This window comes from Scyliorhinus torazame, chromosome 7, assembly GCF_047496885.1.
Source record: "Scyliorhinus torazame isolate Kashiwa2021f chromosome 7, sScyTor2.1, whole genome shotgun sequence".
Lineage (NCBI taxonomy): Eukaryota > Metazoa > Chordata > Chondrichthyes > Carcharhiniformes > Scyliorhinidae > Scyliorhinus > Scyliorhinus torazame.
In genome coordinates, this window is record NC_092713.1 from 9,997,295 (window position 1) to 10,016,894 (window position 19,600).

General features: G+C 52.5%; 1 protein-coding gene across 1 annotated transcript in view; it reads left to right on the forward strand.

Annotated features, from left to right (window-relative positions):
• The window catches only part of LOC140427240 (uncharacterized), a 435,573-nt gene that overhangs the window by 31,454 nt on the left and 384,519 nt on the right, over nt 1-19,600 (forward strand). The window contains 1 exon segment of the mRNA XM_072512840.1: nt 14,686-14,739. Coding sequence (XP_072368941.1) covers nt 14,686-14,739 — 54 coding nt within the window.

Here is a 19,600-nt window from a genome sequence, read left to right on the forward strand (position 1 = left end):
GGGGCTCGGCCCCCAAAGGTGCGGAATGCGATGCCTGCTTGATTTGCCCCGGTTTGGGCGCCAGTCGGCGGACATCGCGCCGTTTCCGGAGAATTTCGCCCCTTATCTCTGTAGGCTTACATTAACACTGCAATGAAGTTACTGTGAAAATCCCCTAGTTGCCACATTCCGGCACCTGTTCGGGTACACGGAGGGAGAATTCAGAATGTCCAATCCACCTAACAGCACGTCTTTCGGGACTTGTGGGAGGAAACCGGAGCACCCGGAGGAAACCCACGCAGACACGGGGAGAACGCGCAGCCTCCACACAGAGCGACCAAAGCCGGGAATCGAACCTGGAGCTGTGAGGCAACAGTGCTTACCACTGTTTTACCTGCGATATCTCAATAGTTAAAGACTAACAATAAATGGTTCACGGTTACACATACAAGTCTGAAGATCTCCTCATTGAGACATCTAAAGAACACATAAGGGTGGGATTCTCCGTCCCGCCATGCACATTTCCGCCCCGACAGGCCGGCGGGATTCTTCGTTACGTCGGCCGGTCGGTGGGGCTTCCCGTTGCGGGGCAGCACCACGCCGTCGGGGAAACCCCCCCGAGCGCCGGCGTAACGGAGAATCCCGGCGGCGGAGAATCCCGGCCAGAATACGACAGCACCCAACAGCACAATAAACATGACATGGCCGGCATTGGTGGGATTTTCAATAAACTGCGACAGTGATAAACCCTTTAAAAAGGACAAACGTAGGGGAAGGAGCAGACCATTCAGCCCCTCAAGCCTGTACTGCAATTTGAGAAGATCATGGCACTTTGTAACACCTCCCACGCCTCCATATACGCCTACTTGTGGCAATAATTATTATAATAATAATTGTAGTAATTCTGACAATAATTATAAGTAATTATTATATCTTTTTATGCCTTTGTCTGGACAAGATCGATTATTCTCAGATTGAAAATGATTAATTGGCCTCAACATCTACAGCACTTTGTCGAAGAGAGTTCCACATTCCTATCACCCTTATTTTGAAGATGTGGCGGGATTCTCCCCTACCCGGCGGGACGGGCCGTACCGGCGGCGAGGAGCGGCATGAACCACTCCGGCATCGGGCCACCCGGAAGGTGCGGGATCCTCTGCACCTTCAGGGGCGAGGCCGGCACCGGCAGGGTTCGCGCCGTGCCAGCCGGTGCCAAAGCGTGTGCTGGCGTGATCCCAGCGCCTGCGCAGAGGGGGTCCTTCTCCGCGCCGGCCATGGCGACCGTTACACCGGCCGGCACGGAGGGAAAGAGTGCCCCCACGGCACAGGCCTGCCCGCAGATCGGTGGGCCCCGATCGCGGGCCAGGCCATCGTGGGTGCCCCCCCACCCCGGGGCCAGATCACCCCACGCCCCCGAGGATTCCGCAGGCTGACCACAGAGCCAGGTCCCGCCGGGACGGACCTGGTGTAATATGCCCCGGCGGGACCCGCCGAAAACGGGCGGCGCCCATCGCGGGGCGGAGAATCGCCGGGGGTGGACTCTGCCAACGGCACCCGAACGGCGCGGTGTGGTTCCCGCCCCCCACCGAAAAACCGTCGTCGGAGAATCCAGCAACCGGCTTCGGGGCGGCGGGACGGGATTCATGCCGTCCACCGGCGATTCTCCGACCCGGCGGGGGGTCGGGGAATCCCACCCGCGTTTCCTCACTTCTCCCCTGAACAGTCAGGCTCGCATCTTTAGGTTATGTCTTCTTACCCTCGACTCGCCCAGTGAATCTATTCCTTTCAAACTCGTAAACATTTTCACCATATTACCCATTCGCTGTTTATGTTCCAGAGAAGACAGCCGGGTTTCTGTCTCTCTCTTCAAAACCTTTCGTCTCGGCTGTGCTCACCCCCAAGGCCATTCTCTCCTTTTCGGATTCAGTGCCTGGAACCGCTCTAGATGTGGTCCAACCAGGATCGTGAACAACTGCAGAAAAACGCCGTCCCTTCCAGATACAAACTCCGGTGATTCTCCCCGCTGAGGTGATCCTGAGGGAAGGTTTCGAGGACAGACTTCAAAGACTAAGGTGACATCGGCAGGAGTAGCGATGACCGAGAAGCAATTAAATCGAGTTTTTTTTTGCTTGGACCTTTGACCAGAAGGTTACTTCCTCGACATGGTGAGGGTCAGTGACAGCGTATTGAGAGTTAGGAGAGTGGTGAGGTGAAACTTCTTTCGCAAAAGAGTTTTTATGGAAATGATATGTGTTGCCACGGCAAGAGCTGAGGCAGATGTTAGTCTCTTTTGAAGGAAATTTAGTCGGCATAAGTTGCTGATCCCAGAGTGGAAGCAGGTGCCAAAGGAAGAAGTTGCAGTCACTTGAAATCTTCGAGACTCGCTATTTTAATTTTTAAAAAATGTATTCAATTAAGAGTCAATTTAGCGCGGTCAGTCACCTACCCTGCACATCTTTGGGTTTGTCAGTGAGACCCACGCAGACACGGGGAGAAGGAGACCCATTTTTAGATTAAATCTGGACAAATGTGAGGTAATGCATTTTGGTGGGTCTAACAGCGAGGGGAAATACACAGTAAATATCAAAACTCTTAGGAATATTCAAATTCAGAGAGATCTGGGTGTGCAGGTAAACGGGGCGAAATTCTCCGGTAACGGCGCGATGTCCACCAACTGGCGCCCAAAACGGCGCAAATCAGACGGGCATCGCGCCGTCCCAAAGGTGCGGAATGCCGAGCCCCAACCTTAAGGGGCTAGGTCGGCGCCGGACGAATTTCCGCCCCGCCAGCTGGCGGAAAAGGCCTTTGGTGCCCCGCTAGCTGGCGCGGAAATGACATCTCCGGGCGGCGCATGCGTGGGAGCGTCAGCGGCCGCTGACGGCATTCCCGCGCATGCGCAGTGGAGGGAGTCTCTTCTGCCTCCGCCATGGTGGAGACCGTGGTGGAGGCGGAAGGGAAAGAGTGCCCCCATGGCACAGGCCCGCCCGCGGATCGGTGGGCCCCGATCGCGGGCCAGGCCACTGTGGGGGCACCCCCCGGGGTCAGATCGCCCCGCGCCCCCCCTCCCCAGGACCCCGGAGCCCGCCCACGCCGCCTTGTCGCGCCGGTAAGGTAGGTGGTTTAATCAACGCCGGCGGGACAGGCATTTTAGTGGCGGGACTTCGGCCCATCCGGGCCGGAGAATCGCGCGGTGGGGCCCGCCAACCGGCGCGGCGCGATTCCCGCCCCCGCCGAATCTCCGGTGTTGGAGACTTTGGCAACCGGCGGGGGCGGGATTCACGCCAGCCCCCGGCGATTCTCCGACCCGGCGGGGGGTCAGAGAATCTCGCCCCAGATCTTTGAAAGTGGCAACACAAATGGATAAGGTAGTCAAGAAAGCATACGCAATGCTTGCCTTCATTGAATTGCCATAGAATTTACAGTGCAGAAGGAGGCCATTCAGCCCATCAAGTCTGCACCGGCCCTTGGAAAGAGCACCCTACTTAAGCCTGATGCCTCCGCCCTACCCCCCTTTATCCCCGTAACCCCACCTAATCTTTTTTGCCGAAGGGAAATTTATCTTGGCCAATCCACCTAACCGGCACGTCTTTGGACTGTGGGAGGAAACCGGAGCACCCGGAGGAAACCCACGCACACACGGGGAGAACGTGCAGACTCCGCACAGACATTGACTCAAGCCAGGAATCGAACCTGGGACCCTGGAGCTGTTTTTATACTCGATGCCCCTGTGGATGGGGCAGCGAGTATAAAAACAGGCAAGTCATGCTACAGTTGTATAGAATCTTAATAAGGCTGCACGTGGTATATTGCGCACAATTCTAGTCACCACACTACCAGAAGAATGTGGAGGCTTTGGAGAGGGTGCAGAGGAGGTTTACCAGGGTGTTGCCTGGTCTGGAGGGTGTTAGCTATGCAGAGCGGCTGAATAGACTCGGACTGTTTTCATTGGAAAGACGGAGGTTGAGGGGTGACCTGATAGAGGTCTACAAGATTATGAGGGGCATGGATAGAGTGGATGGGCAGGCACTCTTTCCCAGGGTGGAGGGGTCAGTCACCATGGGGATAGGTTTAAGGTCCGTGGGGCAAAGTTTAGAGGAGATGTGCGAGGCAGGTTTTGTACACAGAGGGTGGTGAGTGCCTGGAACGCGTTGCCAGGGGAGGCTGTGGAAGCAGATACATTAACGGTGTTCAAAGGCATCTTGACACATGGATAGAATGGGTATAGAGGGATACGGCACAAGGAAGTGCTGAGGGTTTGGTATCATGAGCGGTACAGGCCTGGAGGGCCGAAGGGCCTGTTCCTGTGCTGCATTGTTCTCTGTCTGCTTTTGAAGAGGGCCTGTGTACACAGGTTTCACCTGAATTGTTTTTCCGACTATAAAGCAGAACCCAAAATTAAACTGATTTTTATTTTGTTCTCAAAATCCATGTGCTTTGAAAATTCTGAGATAGATTTTAATCTCCCCACTTCTGGGGCTGTTAATCTGATGATGTGGATTTCCCACCCGTTGCAAACTCAGGAGTTTCAGATTATTCCGGTGAGACAGATTCGGGAATATTTGACTCCAGCCGATTGTCCCTGCTCGCCATCCAGGTGAGGGAGTCAACCCATTTACTCAGCTCGTTCCCTCGCCCCTTAACCTCCTTCAGCCCCTACAACTCTCCGCGATCTCTCCACCCTCCGTTTCTAGCCCTTTAAGCAGCCCAGGTTTTAATCTCCGTGTCATTGGTGCTCGCGCCTTCAGCTGCCTGAGTTCCCGAAGCTTAATTCCCTCCCTTAAATCTCTCTCCTATTTAAGCTGCTCCTTCAGGCCAGCCGCTGATCATCACCTGTCCTAATATCCCCAGAGAAGCCTCAGTGTCGAATTCTCCTTGTGAACACCTGCGATGGTTTGTTCCATTAGAAACACTGCATGGAAATGCACAGTTGGTTGCTGCTATTCCCGAATCAATCGACCGCTTTCTCTTAATGGTGTCTTTGACCCAGCTTCTTAAGCACCCCTGAGTGATGTGCTTGGTTGGGTGTGGCAGAGGACAGCTGTGTTGCTATAAGCTCCAGGCCTGTGGAGTGCTGGAAAATGGATGGGATTCGTGCAGTCCGATCTTTAGTGACTGGCGTGGACATGGTGTGCTGGATGTCCTCCTTCTGTGCTGTCAATATCTAGGAATCTATGAGTCTTCATTCCTGTGGGTTCAGAGTCACATGTAGGCCAGACCAAGTAAAGACAGCAGATTTCTTTCGTTAAAGGACATATTTGAACCCGATAGTTTTTTTTCTTCAACACAATCCAGTAGATCCGTGGTCACCATCGCTGAGATTAGTTTTTCCATTCCAGATTTATTTAATTAACAGTAATTAAATTCCTCAGCAGCTGCGGTGGGATTTGAACTCGTACCTTAGTCTGGATCCTTGGATTAACTAGTCGAGTGACAAAACCACCAGGCTCTGCAGCCTTTTATCTCTCTCTGCACAGATGGTGTTGGACCTGCTGAGTGTGTCCAGCGCCTTCTGTTTTGATTTAAGATTTACAGCATCTGTTTAGCGGGTGTTTTGTGCACGGGGCTTGTTGGAGTGAATTTCTTTCTGAGCAAATTGGCTGTTCAGGAAGTGGCCCCGTGACCCCTCGTTGGCCTCCAGCTCTGAACCTGAGTCACACATACCCCGCGTGTTAACTGTTCCCCTCTCCACGGATGCTGCCGGACCTGCTAAATCGCTGGCTTTGAAAGCAGACCAAGGCAGGCCAGCAGCACGGTTCGATTCCCGTACCAGCCTCCCCGAACAGGCGCCGGAATGTGGCGACTAGGGGCTTTTCACAGTAACTTCATTGAAGCCTACTTGTGACAATAAGCGATTTTCATTCATTTAATTTCATTCATTTTCTGCTTTCCTAATAATAATAATCGCTTGTCACAAGTAGGCTTCAATGAAGTGACTGTGAAAATCCCCTAGTCGCCACATTCAGGCGCCTGTTCGGGGAGGCCGGGACAGGAATTGAACCCGCGCTGCTGCCTTGTTCTGCATTACAAGCCAGCTGTTTAGCCCACTGTGCTAAACCAGCCCCTCATGTTTGCGTTTGAAATTCCCTTCCTCATCTCTATTCCTTTCGAACCTTTGTAAAACTATTGTTCTCCGACTATTGGCTTTCCCCTTTTACAGCTTTATTTTCTGGTGCTTTTTGACATTTCAGCTCACTCATCCCCCTTATTAACTTTTGTTTATTTGGCTGCACATAAATTGACAAAATCAACATAGTTTATAACAACAAAGAACAAAGAAAAGTACAGCACAGGAACAGGCCCTTCGACCCTCCAAGCCTGCGCCGACCATGCTGCCCGACTAAACTACAATCTTCTACACTTCCTGGGTCCGTATCCCTCTATTCCCATCCTATTCATGTATTTGTCAAGATGCCCCTTAAATGTCACTATCGTCCCTGCTTCCACCACCTCCTCCGGCAGCGAGTTCCAGGCACCCTCTGTGTAAAAAACTTGCCTCGTACATCTACACTAAACCTTGCCCCTCGCACCTTAAACCTATGCCCCTGAGTAATTGACCCCTCTACCCTGGGGAAAAGCCTCTGACTATCCGCTCTGTCTATGCCCCTCATAATTTTGTAGACCTCTTTCAGGTCGCCCCTCAACCTCCGTCGTTCCAGTGAGAACAAACCGAGTTTATTCAACCGCTCCTCATAGCCAATGCCCTCCATACCAGGCAACATTCTGGCAAATCTCTTCTGCACCCTCTCTAAAGCCTCCACATCCTTCTGGTAGTGTGGCGACCAGAATTGAACACTACACTCCAAGTGTGGCCTAACTAAGGTCTATACAGCTGCAACATGACTTGCCAATTCTCATACTCAATGCCCCGGCCAATGAAGGCAAGCATGCCGTATGCCTTCTTGACTACCTTCTCCACCTGTGTTGCCCCTTTCAGTGACCTGTGGACCTGTACACCTAGATCTCTCTGACTTTCAATACTCTTGAGGGTGCTACCATTCACTGTATATTCCCTACCTGCATTAGACCTTCCAAAATGCATTACCTCACATTTGTCCGGATTAAACTCCATCTGCCATCTCTCCGACCAAGTCTCCAAACAATCTAAATCTTGCTGTATCCTCTGTCAGTCCTCATCGCTATCCGCAATTCCACCAACCTTTGTGTCGTCTGCAAACTTACTAATCAGACCAGTTACATTTTCCTCCAAATCATTTATATATACTACAAACAGCAAAGGTCCCAGCACTGATCCCTGCGGAACACCACTAGCCACAGCCCTCCAATTAGAAAAGCATCCTTCCATTGCTACTCTCTGCCTTCTATGACCTAGCCAGTTCTGTATCCACCTTGCCAGCTCACCCCTGATCCCGTGTGACTTCACCTTTTGTACTAGTCTACCATGAGGGACCTTGTCAAAGGCCTTACTGAAGTCCATATAGACAACATCCACTGCCCTACCTGCATCAATCATCTTTGTGACCTCTTCGGAAAACTCTCAAGTTAGTGAGACACGACCTCCCCTTCACAAAACCATGCTGCCTCTCACTAATACGTCCATTTGCTTCCAAATGGGAATAGATCCTGTCTCGAAGAATTCTCTCTAGTAATGTCCCTACCACTGATGTAAGGCTCACCGGCCTGTAGTTCCCTGGATTATCCTTGCTAGCCTTCTTGAACAGAGGAACAACACTGGCTATTCTCCAGTCCCCCGGGACATCATTTGAAGACAGTGAACATAGAACATAGAACATTACAGCGCAGTACAGGCCCTCGATGTTGCACCGACCTGTGAAACCACTCTAAAGCCCATCTACACTATTCCCTTATTGTCCATATGTCTATCCAATGACCATTTGAATGTCCTTAGTGTTGGCGAGTCCACTACTGTTGCAGGCAGGGCATTCCACGCCCTTACTACTCTCTGAGTAAAGAACCTACCTCTGACATCTGTCTTATATCTATCTCCCCTCAATTTAAAGGTATGTCCCCTCGTGCTAGACATCACCATCCGAGGAAAAAGGCTCTCACTGTCCACCCTATCCAGTCCTCTGATCATCTTGTATGCCTCAAATAAGTCACCTCTTAACCTTCTTCTCTCTAACGAAAACAGCCTCAAGTCCTTCAGCCATTCCTCATAAGTTCTTCCCTCCATACCAGGCAACATTCTGGTAAATCTCCTCTGCACCCTTTCCAATGCTTCCACATCCTTCCTATAATGCGGCGACCAGAATTGCACGCAATACTCCAAATGCGGCTGCACCAGAGTGTTGTATAGCTGCAACATGACCTCATGGCTCCCAAACTCAATCCCTCTACCAATAAAAGCTAACACACCGTACACCTTCTTAACAACCCTCTCAACCTGGGTGGCAACTTTCAGGGATCTATGTACATGGACGGCGAGGTCTCTCTGCTCATCCACACTGCCAAGAATCTTACCATTAGCCCAGTACTCAGTCTTCCTGTTATTCCTTCCAAAATGAATCACCTCACACTTTTCTGCATTAAACTCCATTTGCCACCTGTCAGCCCAGCGCTGCAGCTCACCTATGTCCCTCTGTAACTTGTAACATCCTTCCGCACTGTCCACAACTCCACCGACTTTAGTGTTATCTGCAAATTTACTCACCCATCCTTCTACGCCCTCCTCCAGGTCATTTATAAAAATGACAAACAGCAGTGGCCCCAAAACAGATCCTTGAGGTACACCACGAGTAACTGGACTCCAGTCTGAACATTTCCCATCAACCACCACCCTTTGTCTTCTTCCAGCTAGCCAATTTCTGATCCAAACTGCTAAATCACCCTGAATCCCATGCCTCCGTATTTTCTGCAGTAGCCTACCATGGGGAGCCTTATCAAACGCTTTACTGAAATCCATATACACCACATCAACTGCTTTACCCTCATCCACCTGTTTGGTCACCTTCTCAAAGAACTCTATAAGGTTTGTGAGGCACGACCTACCCTTCACAAAACCGTGTTGACTATCTCTAATCAAATTATTCCTTTCCAGATGATTATACATCCTCGGTGAGATTCTACGACCCCCCGCCGGGTTGAAGAATCGCCGGGGGCTGCCGTGAATCCTGCCCCCGCCGGTTGCCGAATTCTCCGGCACCGGATATTCGGCGGGGGCGGGAATCGCGCCGCGCCGGTTGGCGGGCCACCCCCCCCGCGATTCTCCGGCCCGCATGGGCCGAAGTCCCGCCGCTAAAATGCCTGTCCCGCCGGCGTAGATTAAACCACCTACCTTACCGGCGGGACAAGGCGGTGCGGGTGGGCTCCGGGGTCCTGGGGTGGGCGTGGGGCGATCTGGCCCCGGGGGGTGCCCCCAAGGTGGCCTGGCCCGCGATCGGGGCCCACTGATCCGCGGGCGGGCCTGTGCCGTGGGGGCATTCTTTTCCTTCCGCCTTCGCCACGGTCTCCACCATGGCGGAGGCGGAAGAGACTCCCTCCACTGCGCATGCGCGGGGATGCCGTCAGCGGCCGCTAACGCTCCCACGCATGCGCCGCCCGGAGATGTCATTTCCGCGCCAGCTGGCGGGGCACCAAAGGCCTTTTCCGCCAGCTGGCGGGGCGGAAATCAGTCCGGCGCGGGCCTAGCCCCTTACGGTTGGGGCTCGGCCCCCCAAGATGCGGAGCATTCTGCACCTTTGGGGCGGCGCGATGCCCGACTGATTTGCGCCGTTTTGGGCGCCAGTCGGCGGACATTGCACCGATACCGGAGAATTTTGCCCCCTATCTCTTATAAACCTTTCCAAGATTTTGCCCACAACAGAGGTAAGGCTCACTGGCCCCTTAAATGTCACTATCATCCCTGCTTCCACCACCTCCTCCGGTAGCGAGTTCCAGGCACCCACTACCCTCTGCGTAAAAAACTTGCCTCGTACATCTACTCTAAACCTTGCCCCTCTCACCTTAAACCTATGCCCCCTAGTAATTGACCCCTCTACCCTGGGGAAAAGCCTCTGACTATGCACTCTGTCTATGCCCCTCATAATTTTGTATACCTCTATCAGGTCTCCCTAAACCTCCTTCGTTCCAGTGAGAACAAACCGAGTTTATTCAACCGCTCCTCATAGCTAATGCCATCCATACCTGGCAACATTCTGGTAAATCTCTTCTGCACCCTCTCCAAAGCCTCCACATCCTTCTGGTGGTGTGGTGACCAGATTTGAACACTATCGCGTGTAAAAAGCCGTGGGATTTTCCTTAAACCTATTTGCCAATTACTTTTCGTGACCCCTTCTAGCCCCCCTGACTCCTTGCTTAAGTTCCTTCCTACTTTCCATATATTCCACACAGGCTTCGTCTGTTCCCAGCCTTTTAGCCCTGACAAATGCTACCTTTTTCTTTTTGACGAGGCCTAAAAAATATCTCGTAATCCAAGGTTCCCGAAAATTGCCGTATTTATCCTTCTTCCGCACAGGAACATGCCGGTCCTGAATTCCTTTGAACTGATGCTTGAAAGCCTCCCACATGTCAGATGTTGATTTACCCTCAAACATCCACCCCCAATCTAGGTTCTTCAGTTCCTGCCTAATATTGTTATAATTAGAGGACTGGAGGATAGCAAATGTGGTCCCTTTGTTCAAAAAGGGGAGCAGAGACAACCCCGGCAATTATAGACCGGTGAGCCTCACGCCTGTAGTGGGTAAAGTCTTGGAGGGAATTATAAGAGACAAGATTTATAATTATCTAGATAGGAATAATATGATCAGGGATAGTCAGCATGGCTTTGTGAAGGGTAGGTCATGTCTCACAAACCTTATCGAGTTCTTTGAGAAGGTGACTGAACAGGTAGACGAGGGTAGAGCAGTTGATGTGGTGTATATGGATTTCAGTAAAGCGTTTGATAAGGTTCCCCACGGTAGGCTATTGCAGAAAATACGGAGGCTGGGGATTGAGGGTGATTTAGAGATGTGGATCAGAAATTGGCTAGCTGAAAGAAGACAGAGGGTGGTGGTTGATGGGAAATGTTCAGAATGGAGTACAGTCACAAGTGGAGTACCACAAGGATCTGTTCTGGGGCCGTTGCTGTTTGTCATTTTTATCAATGACCTAGAGGAAGGCGCAGAAGGGTGGGTGAGTAAATTTGCAGACGACACTAAAGTCGGTGGTGTTGGAAGGATCTAGCAGGTTACAGAGGGACATAGTGTGGAAGGATATAGCAGGTTACAGAGGGACATAGATAAGCTGCAGAGCTGGGCTGAGAGGTGGCAAATGGAGTTTAATGTAGAGAAGTGTGAGGTGATTCACTTTGGAAGGAATAACAGGAATGCGGAATATTTGGCTAATGGTAAAGTTCTTGGAAGTGTGGATGAGCAGAGGGATCAAGGTGTCCATGTACATAGATCCCTGAAAGTTGCCACCCAGGTTGATAGGGTTGTGAAGAAGGCCTATGGAGTGTTGGCCTTTATTGGTAGAGGGATTGAGTTCCGGAGTCGGGAGGTCATGTTGCAGCTGTACAGAACTCTGGTACGGCCGCATTTGGAGTATTGCATACAGTTCTGGTCACCACATTACAGGAAGGACGTGGAGGCTTTGGAGCGGGTGCAGAGGAGATTTACCAGGATGTTGCCTGGTATGGAGGGAAAATCTTATGAGGAAAGGCTGCTGGACTTGAGGTTGTTTTCGTTGGAGAGAAGAAGGTTAAGAGGAGACTTAATAGAGGCATACAAAATGATCAGGGGGTTAGATAGGGTGGACAGTGAGAGCCATCTCCCGCGGATGAAAGTGGCTGGCATGAGGGGACATAGCTTAAACTGAGGGGTAATAGATATCGGACAGAGGTCAGGGGTAGGTTCTTTACGCAAAGAGTGGTGAGGCCGGGGAATGCCCTACCTGCTACAGTAGTGAACTCGCCAACATTGAGGGCATTTAAAAGTTTATTGGATAAGCATATGGATGATAATGGCATAGTGTAGGTTAGATGGCTTTTGTTTCGGTGCAACATCGTGGGCCGAAGGGCCTGTACTGCGCTGTATCGTTCTATGTTCTATGTTCTATGTAATTAGTCTTCCCCCAATTTCGCACATTCACCCTAGGACCACTCTTATCCTTGTCCACCAGCACTTTAAAACTTACTGAATTGTGGTCACTGTTCCCGAAATGCTCCCCTACTGAAACTTCTACCACCTGCCCGGGCTCATTCCCCAATACCAGGTCCAGTACAGCCCCTTCTCTAGTTGGACTGTCTACATATTGTTTTAAGAAGCCCTCCTGGATGCTCCTTACAACTCTGCCCCGTCCAAGCCCCTAGCACTAAGTGAGTCCCAGTAAATATTGGGGAAGTTGAAGTCTCCCATCACAACAACCCTGTTGTTTTTACTCTTTTCCAAAATCTGTCTACCTATCTGCTCCTCTATCTCCCGCTGGCTGTTGGGAGGCCTGTAGTATACCCCCAACATTGTGACTGCACCCTTCTTATTCCTGATCTCTACCCATATAGCCTCGCTGCCCTCTGAGGTGTCCTCCCGTAGTACAGCTGTGATATTCTCCCTAACCAGTAGCGCAACTCCGCCTCCCCTTTTACATCCCCCTCTATCCCGCCTGAAACATCTAAATCCTGGAACGTTTAGCTCCCAATCCTGCCCATCCCCCAACCAGGGGTGAAATTCTCCGGAAACGGCGCGATGTCCGCCGACTGGTGCCCAAAACGGCGCCAATCAGTCGGGCATCGCACCGCCCCAAAGGTGCGGAATGCTCCGCATCTTTGGGGGCCGAGCCCCAACGTTAAGGGGCTAGGGTGGCGCCGGACTGATTTCCGCCCCACCAGCTGGCGGAAAAGGCCTTTGGTGCCCCGCCAGCTGGCGCGGAAATGACATCTCCGGGCGGCGCATGCGCGGGAGTGTTAGCGGCCGCTGACGGCATTCCCGCGCATGCGCAGTGGAGGGAGTCTCTTCCGCCTCCGCCATTGTGGAGACCATGGCGAAGGCGGAAGGAAAAGAGTGCTACCACGGCACAGGCCCGCCCGCGGATCGGTGGGCCCCGATCGCGGGCCAGGCCACCGTGGGGGCACCCCCCGGGGCCGGATCGCCCCGTGCCCCCGCCCCCAGGGCCCCGGAGCCCGCCTTGTCCCTCCGGTAAGGTAGGTGGTTTAATCTACGCCGGCGGGACAGGCATTTTAGCGGCGGGACTTCGGCCATCCAGGCCAGAGAATCGCGGCGGGGGGGGCCCGCCAACCGGCGCGGCGTGATTCCCTTCCCCGCCCAATATCCGGTGCCGGAGAATTTGTCAACCGGCGGGGGCGGGATTCATGCCCGCCGGGGGGTCGGAGAATCTCGCCCCAGGTCTCTGTAATGGCAACAACATCATAGTTCCAAGTACTAATCCAAGCTCTAAGCTCATCTGCCTTACCCGTAATACTTCTTGCATTAAAACATGCACTTCAGGCCACCAGACCCGCTGTGTTCAGCAACTTCTCCCTGTCTGCTCTGCCTCAGAGCCCCACTGTCCCTATTCCCTAGTTCTCCCTCAATGCTCTCACCTTCTGACCTATTGCTCCCGTGCCCACCCCCCTGCCAGTACATTTAGGCTAAATTACTGGTATCCAATTAAGATGCTTCTTTATCCAGAGAATGGGAAAAATGTGCATCTCACTCCCACAGGGAGTGGGGAGAGTGTGGGACTCGCTCCCACAGGGAGTGGGGAGAGTGTGGAATTTGCTCCCACAGGGAGTGGGTTGAATGTGGAACTCGCTCCCACAGGGAATGGGGAGAATGTGGAACTGGCTCCCACGGGGAGTGGGGAGAATGTGGAACTCGCTCCCACAGGGAGTGGGGAGAATGTGGAACTCGCTCCCACAGGGAGTGGGGAGAATGTGGAACTCGCTCCGACAGGGAGTGGGGAGAATGTGGGACTCGCTCCCACAGGGAGTGGGGAGAATGTGGAACTCACTCCCACAGGGATTGGGGAGAATGTGGAACTCGCTCCCACAGGGAGTGGGAAGAATGTGGGACTCGCTCCCACAGGGAATGGGGAGAATGTGGAACTCACTCCCACAGGGAGTGGGGAGAATGTGGGACTCGCTCCCACAGGGAGTGGGGAGAATGTGGAACTCGCTCCCACAGGGAGTGGGGAGAATGTGGGACTCGCTCCCACAGGGAGTGGGAAGAATGTGGGACTCGCTCCCACAGGGAGTGGGGAGAATGTGGGACTCGTTCCCACAGGGTGTGGGGAGAATGTCGGACTCGCTCCCACAGGGTGTGGGGAGAATGTGGGACTCGTTCCCACAGGGTGTGGGGAGAACGTGGGACTCGCTCCCACAGGGTGTGGGGAGAATGTGGGACTCGTTCCCACAGGGAGTGGGGAGAACGTGGGACTCGCTCCCACAGGGTGTGGGGAGAATGTCGGACTCGCTCCCACAGGGTGTGGGGAGAATGTCGGACTCGCTCCCACAGGGTGTGGGGAGAATGTGGGACTCGTTCCCACAGGGTGTGGGGAGAATGTCGGACTCGCTCCCACAGGGAATGCGTGAGGTGAAATATTATCGAAACATTTAAGGGGAAACACGGGAGATGCTGATAGAGTGAGAGAGAGAAACGGAGAGAGGAGGACAGTGTGCAGCAGCAACACTGGCATGGAACAGATGGGCTGAATGGGCTATTTCAGTGTAATAGAATTACAACCTCAGTCAATATTAATTTAATTTTGTATATTGAACTTGAGGAAGGATTTATTATCTTTGTTCTTTCTCTACAGGGTGCTCCAGGTCCCCCCGGCGCATCGGGACCGCCAGGGAGAAGGGGAGCAAGGGTGAGTACGACATCTAAACACAGTGGGCGGGATTCACCGTTATACCGGTGCCCGGGGGTTTCCCGACAGTGTGGGGCTGTCCGTACTGAGGGAGTGCCGCACTGTCAGAGGGTCAGTACTGAGGGAGTGCCGCACTGTCAGAGGGTCAGTACTGAGGGAGTGCTGCACTGTCAGAGGGTCAGTACTGAGGGAGTGCCGCACTGTCAGAGGGTCAGTACTGAGGGAGTGCCGCACTGTCAGAGGATCAGTACTGAGGGAGTGCTGCACTGTCAGAGGGTCAGTACTGAGGGAGTGCAGCACTGTCAGATGGTCAGTACTGAGGGAGTGCTGCACTGTCAGAGGGTCAGGACTCAGGGAGTGCTACACTGTTGGAGGTTCAGTACTGAGGGAGTGCTGCACTGTCAGAGGGTCAGGACTGAGGGAGTGCTGCACTGTCAGAGGGTCAGTACTGAGGGAGTGCTGCACTGTCAGAGGGTCCGTAATGAGGGAGTTCTGCACTGTCAGAGGGTCTGTACTGAGGGAGTGCTGCACTGTCAGAGGGTCAGTACTGAGGGAGTGCTGCACTGTCAGAGGGTCAGTACTGAGGGAGTGCTGCACTGTCAGAGGGTCAGTACTGAGGGAGTGCTGCACTGTCAGAGGGTCAGTACTGAGGGAGTGCTGAACTGTCAGAGGGTCAGTACTGAGGGAGTGCTGCACTGTCAGAGGGTCCGTAATGAGGGAGTGCTGCACTGTCACAGGGTCTGTACTGAGGGAGTGCTGCACTGTCAGAGGGTCAGTACTGAGGGAGTGCTGCACTGTCAGAGGGTCAGTACTGAGGGAGTGCTGCACTGTCAGAGGGTCAGTACTGAGGGAGTGCTGCACTGTCAGAGGGTCAGTACTGAGGGAGTGCTGCACTGTCAGAGTGTCAGTACTGAGGGAGTGCTGCACTGTCAGAGGGTCAGTACTGAGGGAGTGCTGCACTGTCAGAGGGTCAGTACTGAGGGAGTGCTGCACTGTCAGAGGGTCAGTACTGAGGGAGTGCTGCACTGTCAGAGGGTCAGTACTGAGGGAGTGCTGCACTGTCAGAGGGTCAGTACTGAGGGAGTGCTGCACTGTCAGAGGGTCAGTACTGAGGGAGTGCCGCACTGTCAGAGGGCCAGTACTGAAGGAGTGCCGCACTGTCAGAGGGTCAGTACTGAGGGAGTGCTGCACTGTCAGAGGGTCAGTACTGAGGGAGTGCTGCACTGTCAGAGGGTCAGTACTGAGGGAGTGCCGCACTGTCAGAGGATCAGTACTGAGGGAATGATGCACTGTCAGAGGGTCAGTACTGAGGGAGTGCTGCTGTGTCAGAGATGCTGCCTTTGGGATGTACCTCATGCCACGAACACAGATTATCCGGCCATTTTGAGATGGCCTTGGGAGTTTCCTGTGTGTAAATTGGTTGCTGTTCTTTCTACATTTCAGCAGTGGCTGGACTTCATGTATATTTCATTACGTGTGAAACATTTTCGGATATTCTTTCGTTCTATCGAAATGCAAGTTGCTGGGGAGGCTGCGGTTAAGTTCCGCTCTCCTTTTGGATGTTAAACCGAGTTTGCGGTCTGTTCTCCCAGGCGAATGGAGCAGCTTCCAGGGCATCATTCCCAAACAGCCGGGAATTCTCCGCGTTGTTCTGGGTCATAATCTATTCCACAACTGACGCCATAAACTGGTCATTAGCCTAGAATGTCCGTCCCCCGAAGTGTGATAGCCCAGACGTACCGTGGAGGATGTGCTGTGGAGATGCTCCTGTGAAGGACTGCATGGAAAGTTCCCAGCACGTTCAAACATCCGATGGGCAATTGCTTCAAATATAAATTTGATTTAAATCAGACTTTGGGATGTTTCCCCCACCGACAACTCCGCAATGTCCCCCTACCCTCTTCCCCCCCCCCCCCCCCGACTATTCCCCCTCCCCGAATACCCATGCATCTACCCCCCCCATCATCCAACAACCCATCGATTCCACCAATCACCTCACACTGTCACCGTGTCTCCATTTCCTCTGTTGCTGGAACCACACCTGGAGTACTGTGTTCCATTCTGGAACCACACCTGGAGTACTGTGTTCCATTCTGGAACCACACCTGGAGTATTGTGTTCCATTGTGGAACCACGCCTGGAGTATTGTGTTTCATTGTGGAACCACACCTGGAGTACTGTGTTCCATTCTGGAACCACACCTGGAGTACTGTGTTCCATTCTGGAACCACAGCTGGAGTATTGTGTTCCATTCTGGAACCACAGCTGGAGTACTGTGTTCCATTCTGGAACCACACCTGGAGTACTGTGTTCCATTCTGGAACCACACCTGGAGTATTGTGTTCCATTGTGGAACCACGCCTGGAGTATTGTGTTTCATTGTGGAACCACACCTGGAGTACTGTGTTCCATTCTGGAACCACACCTGGAGTACTGTGTTCCATTCTAGAACCACAGCTGGAGTATTGTGTTCCATTCTGGAACCACAGCTGGAGTACTGTGTTCCATTCTGGAACCACACCTGGAGTATTGTGTTCCATTCTGGAACCACAGCTGGAGTATTGTGTTTCATTGTGGAACCACACCTGGAGTATTGTGTTCCATTCTGGAACCACACCTGGAGTACTGTGTTCCATTGTGGAACCACGCCTGGAGTACTGTGTTCCATTCTGGAACCACACCTGGAGTACTGTGTTCCATTCTGGAACCACAGCTGGAGTATTGTGTTCCATTCTGGAACCACAGCTGGAGTATTGTGTTCCATTCTGGAACCACGCGGGGAGTTCTGTGTTCCATTCTGGAACCACGCATGGAGTTCTGTGTTCCATTCTGTATCCACACCAGGAGTATTGTGTTCCATTCTGGAACTACACCTGGAGTACTGTGTTCCATGCTGGAACCACACTTGGAGTAATGTGTTCCATTCTGGAGTACTGTGTTCCATTCTGGAACCACACCTGGAGTATTGTGTTCCATTGTGGAACCACACCTGGAGTTCTGTGTTCCATTCTGGAACCACACCTGGAGTATTGTGTTCCATTCTGGAACCACGCGTGGAGTTCTGTGTTCCATTCTGGAACCACGCATGGAGTTCTGTGTTCCATTCTGTATCCACACCAGGAGTATTGTGTTCCATTCTGGAATTACACCTGGAGTACTGTGTTCCATGCTGGAACCACACTTGGAGTAATGTGTTCCATTCTGGAACCACACCTGGAGTACTGTGTTCCATGCTGGAACCACACCTGGAGTATTCTGTTCCATTCTGGAACCACACCTGGAGTACTGTGTTCCATTCTGGAACCACGCATGGAGTACTGTGTTCCATTCTGGAACCACACCTGGAGTACTGTGTTCCATGCTGGAACCACACCTGGAGTACTGTGTTCCATTCTGTATCCACACCAGGAGTATTGTGTTCCATTCTGGAACTACACCTGGAGTACTGTGTTCCATGCTGGAACCACACCTGGAGTATTCTGTTCCATTCTGGAACCACACCTGGAGTACTGTGTTCCATTCTGGAACCACGCATGGAGTACTGTGTTCCATTCTGGAACCACACCTGGAGTACTGTGTTCTCTGTGGGCAGCACGGTTGCACACTGGTTAGCACCGTTGCTTCACAGCTCCAGGATCCCAGGTTCAATTCCCGGCTTGGTTCACTGTCTGTGCGGAGTCTGCACGTTCTCCCCGTGTCTGCGTGGGTTTCCTCCGGGTGCTCCGGTTTCCTCCCACAGTCCAAAGATGTGCAGATTAGGTGGATTGGCCATGATAAATTGCCCTTAGTGTCCAAAAGGTTAGGTGAGGTTACTGGGTTACGGGGATAAAGGGGATAGGGTGGAGGTGTGGGGCTTATGTAGGGTGCTCCAAGGGCCAGTGCAGACTCGATGGGCCGAATGGCCTCCTTCTGCACTGTAAATGCTATGATTCTATGATTCTGGAACCACACCTGGAATATTGTGTCCAGTTCTGGAACCACATCTGCAGTACTGCATTCAGCTCTAGGGCCAGCATGGCGGCGCAGTGGTTAGCACTGCAGTCTCACGGCGCCGAGGTCCCAGGTTCGATCCCGGCTCTGAGTCACTGTCTGCGTGGATTTTGCACATTCACCTCCTGTTTGCGTGAGTTTTGCCCCCACAACCCAAAGATGTGGAGGGTAGGTGGATTGGCCACGCTAAATTGCCCCTTAATTGGAAAAAATGAATTGGGTACTCTAAATGTTTTTTAAAAAGTTCTATAACCATACCTGGATTACTGTTTTCAGTTCTGGAACCACACCTGGAGCACTGCATCAAGTTCTGGAACCACAGCTGAAGCACTGCATTCAGATCTAGAACCACGCCTGGAGTATTGTGTCTAGTTTTGGAACCACACACAGAATACCGTGTTCCATTCTAGAACCACACCCGGCATATTGTGTCTAATTCTGCAACAACACCTGGAGTACTGTGTTGCATTCTAGAACCACACCTCGAACACTGTGTCCAGTTCTGGACCCAGATCTGGAGCACTGCGTTCAGTTCTGGGCACCTTACTAATGAAGGACATGCTTGCCTGAGTGGGAGTGCAACAAAGCTTCACTAGACTGATTTATGAGATGCAAGGACTACCCTATGAAGAGAAATTTTGTAAATGAGTTATCTTCTCTGGAGTGCAGAAGAATGAGGGGTGATCCATTGAAACAATATTCTTTGATCGCTTGACATGCTAGATGCTGACTGATGGTCTGGAACGCCAGGTCCCAGTCTCAGAATAAGACATTTCCAGTTTGACAAAGAGGCTGGGCGAGATTCCCCAACCCCCCCATCAGGTCGGAGAATCGGCGGGGGCCGGCGCGAACCCCGCCCCCGCCGGTTGCC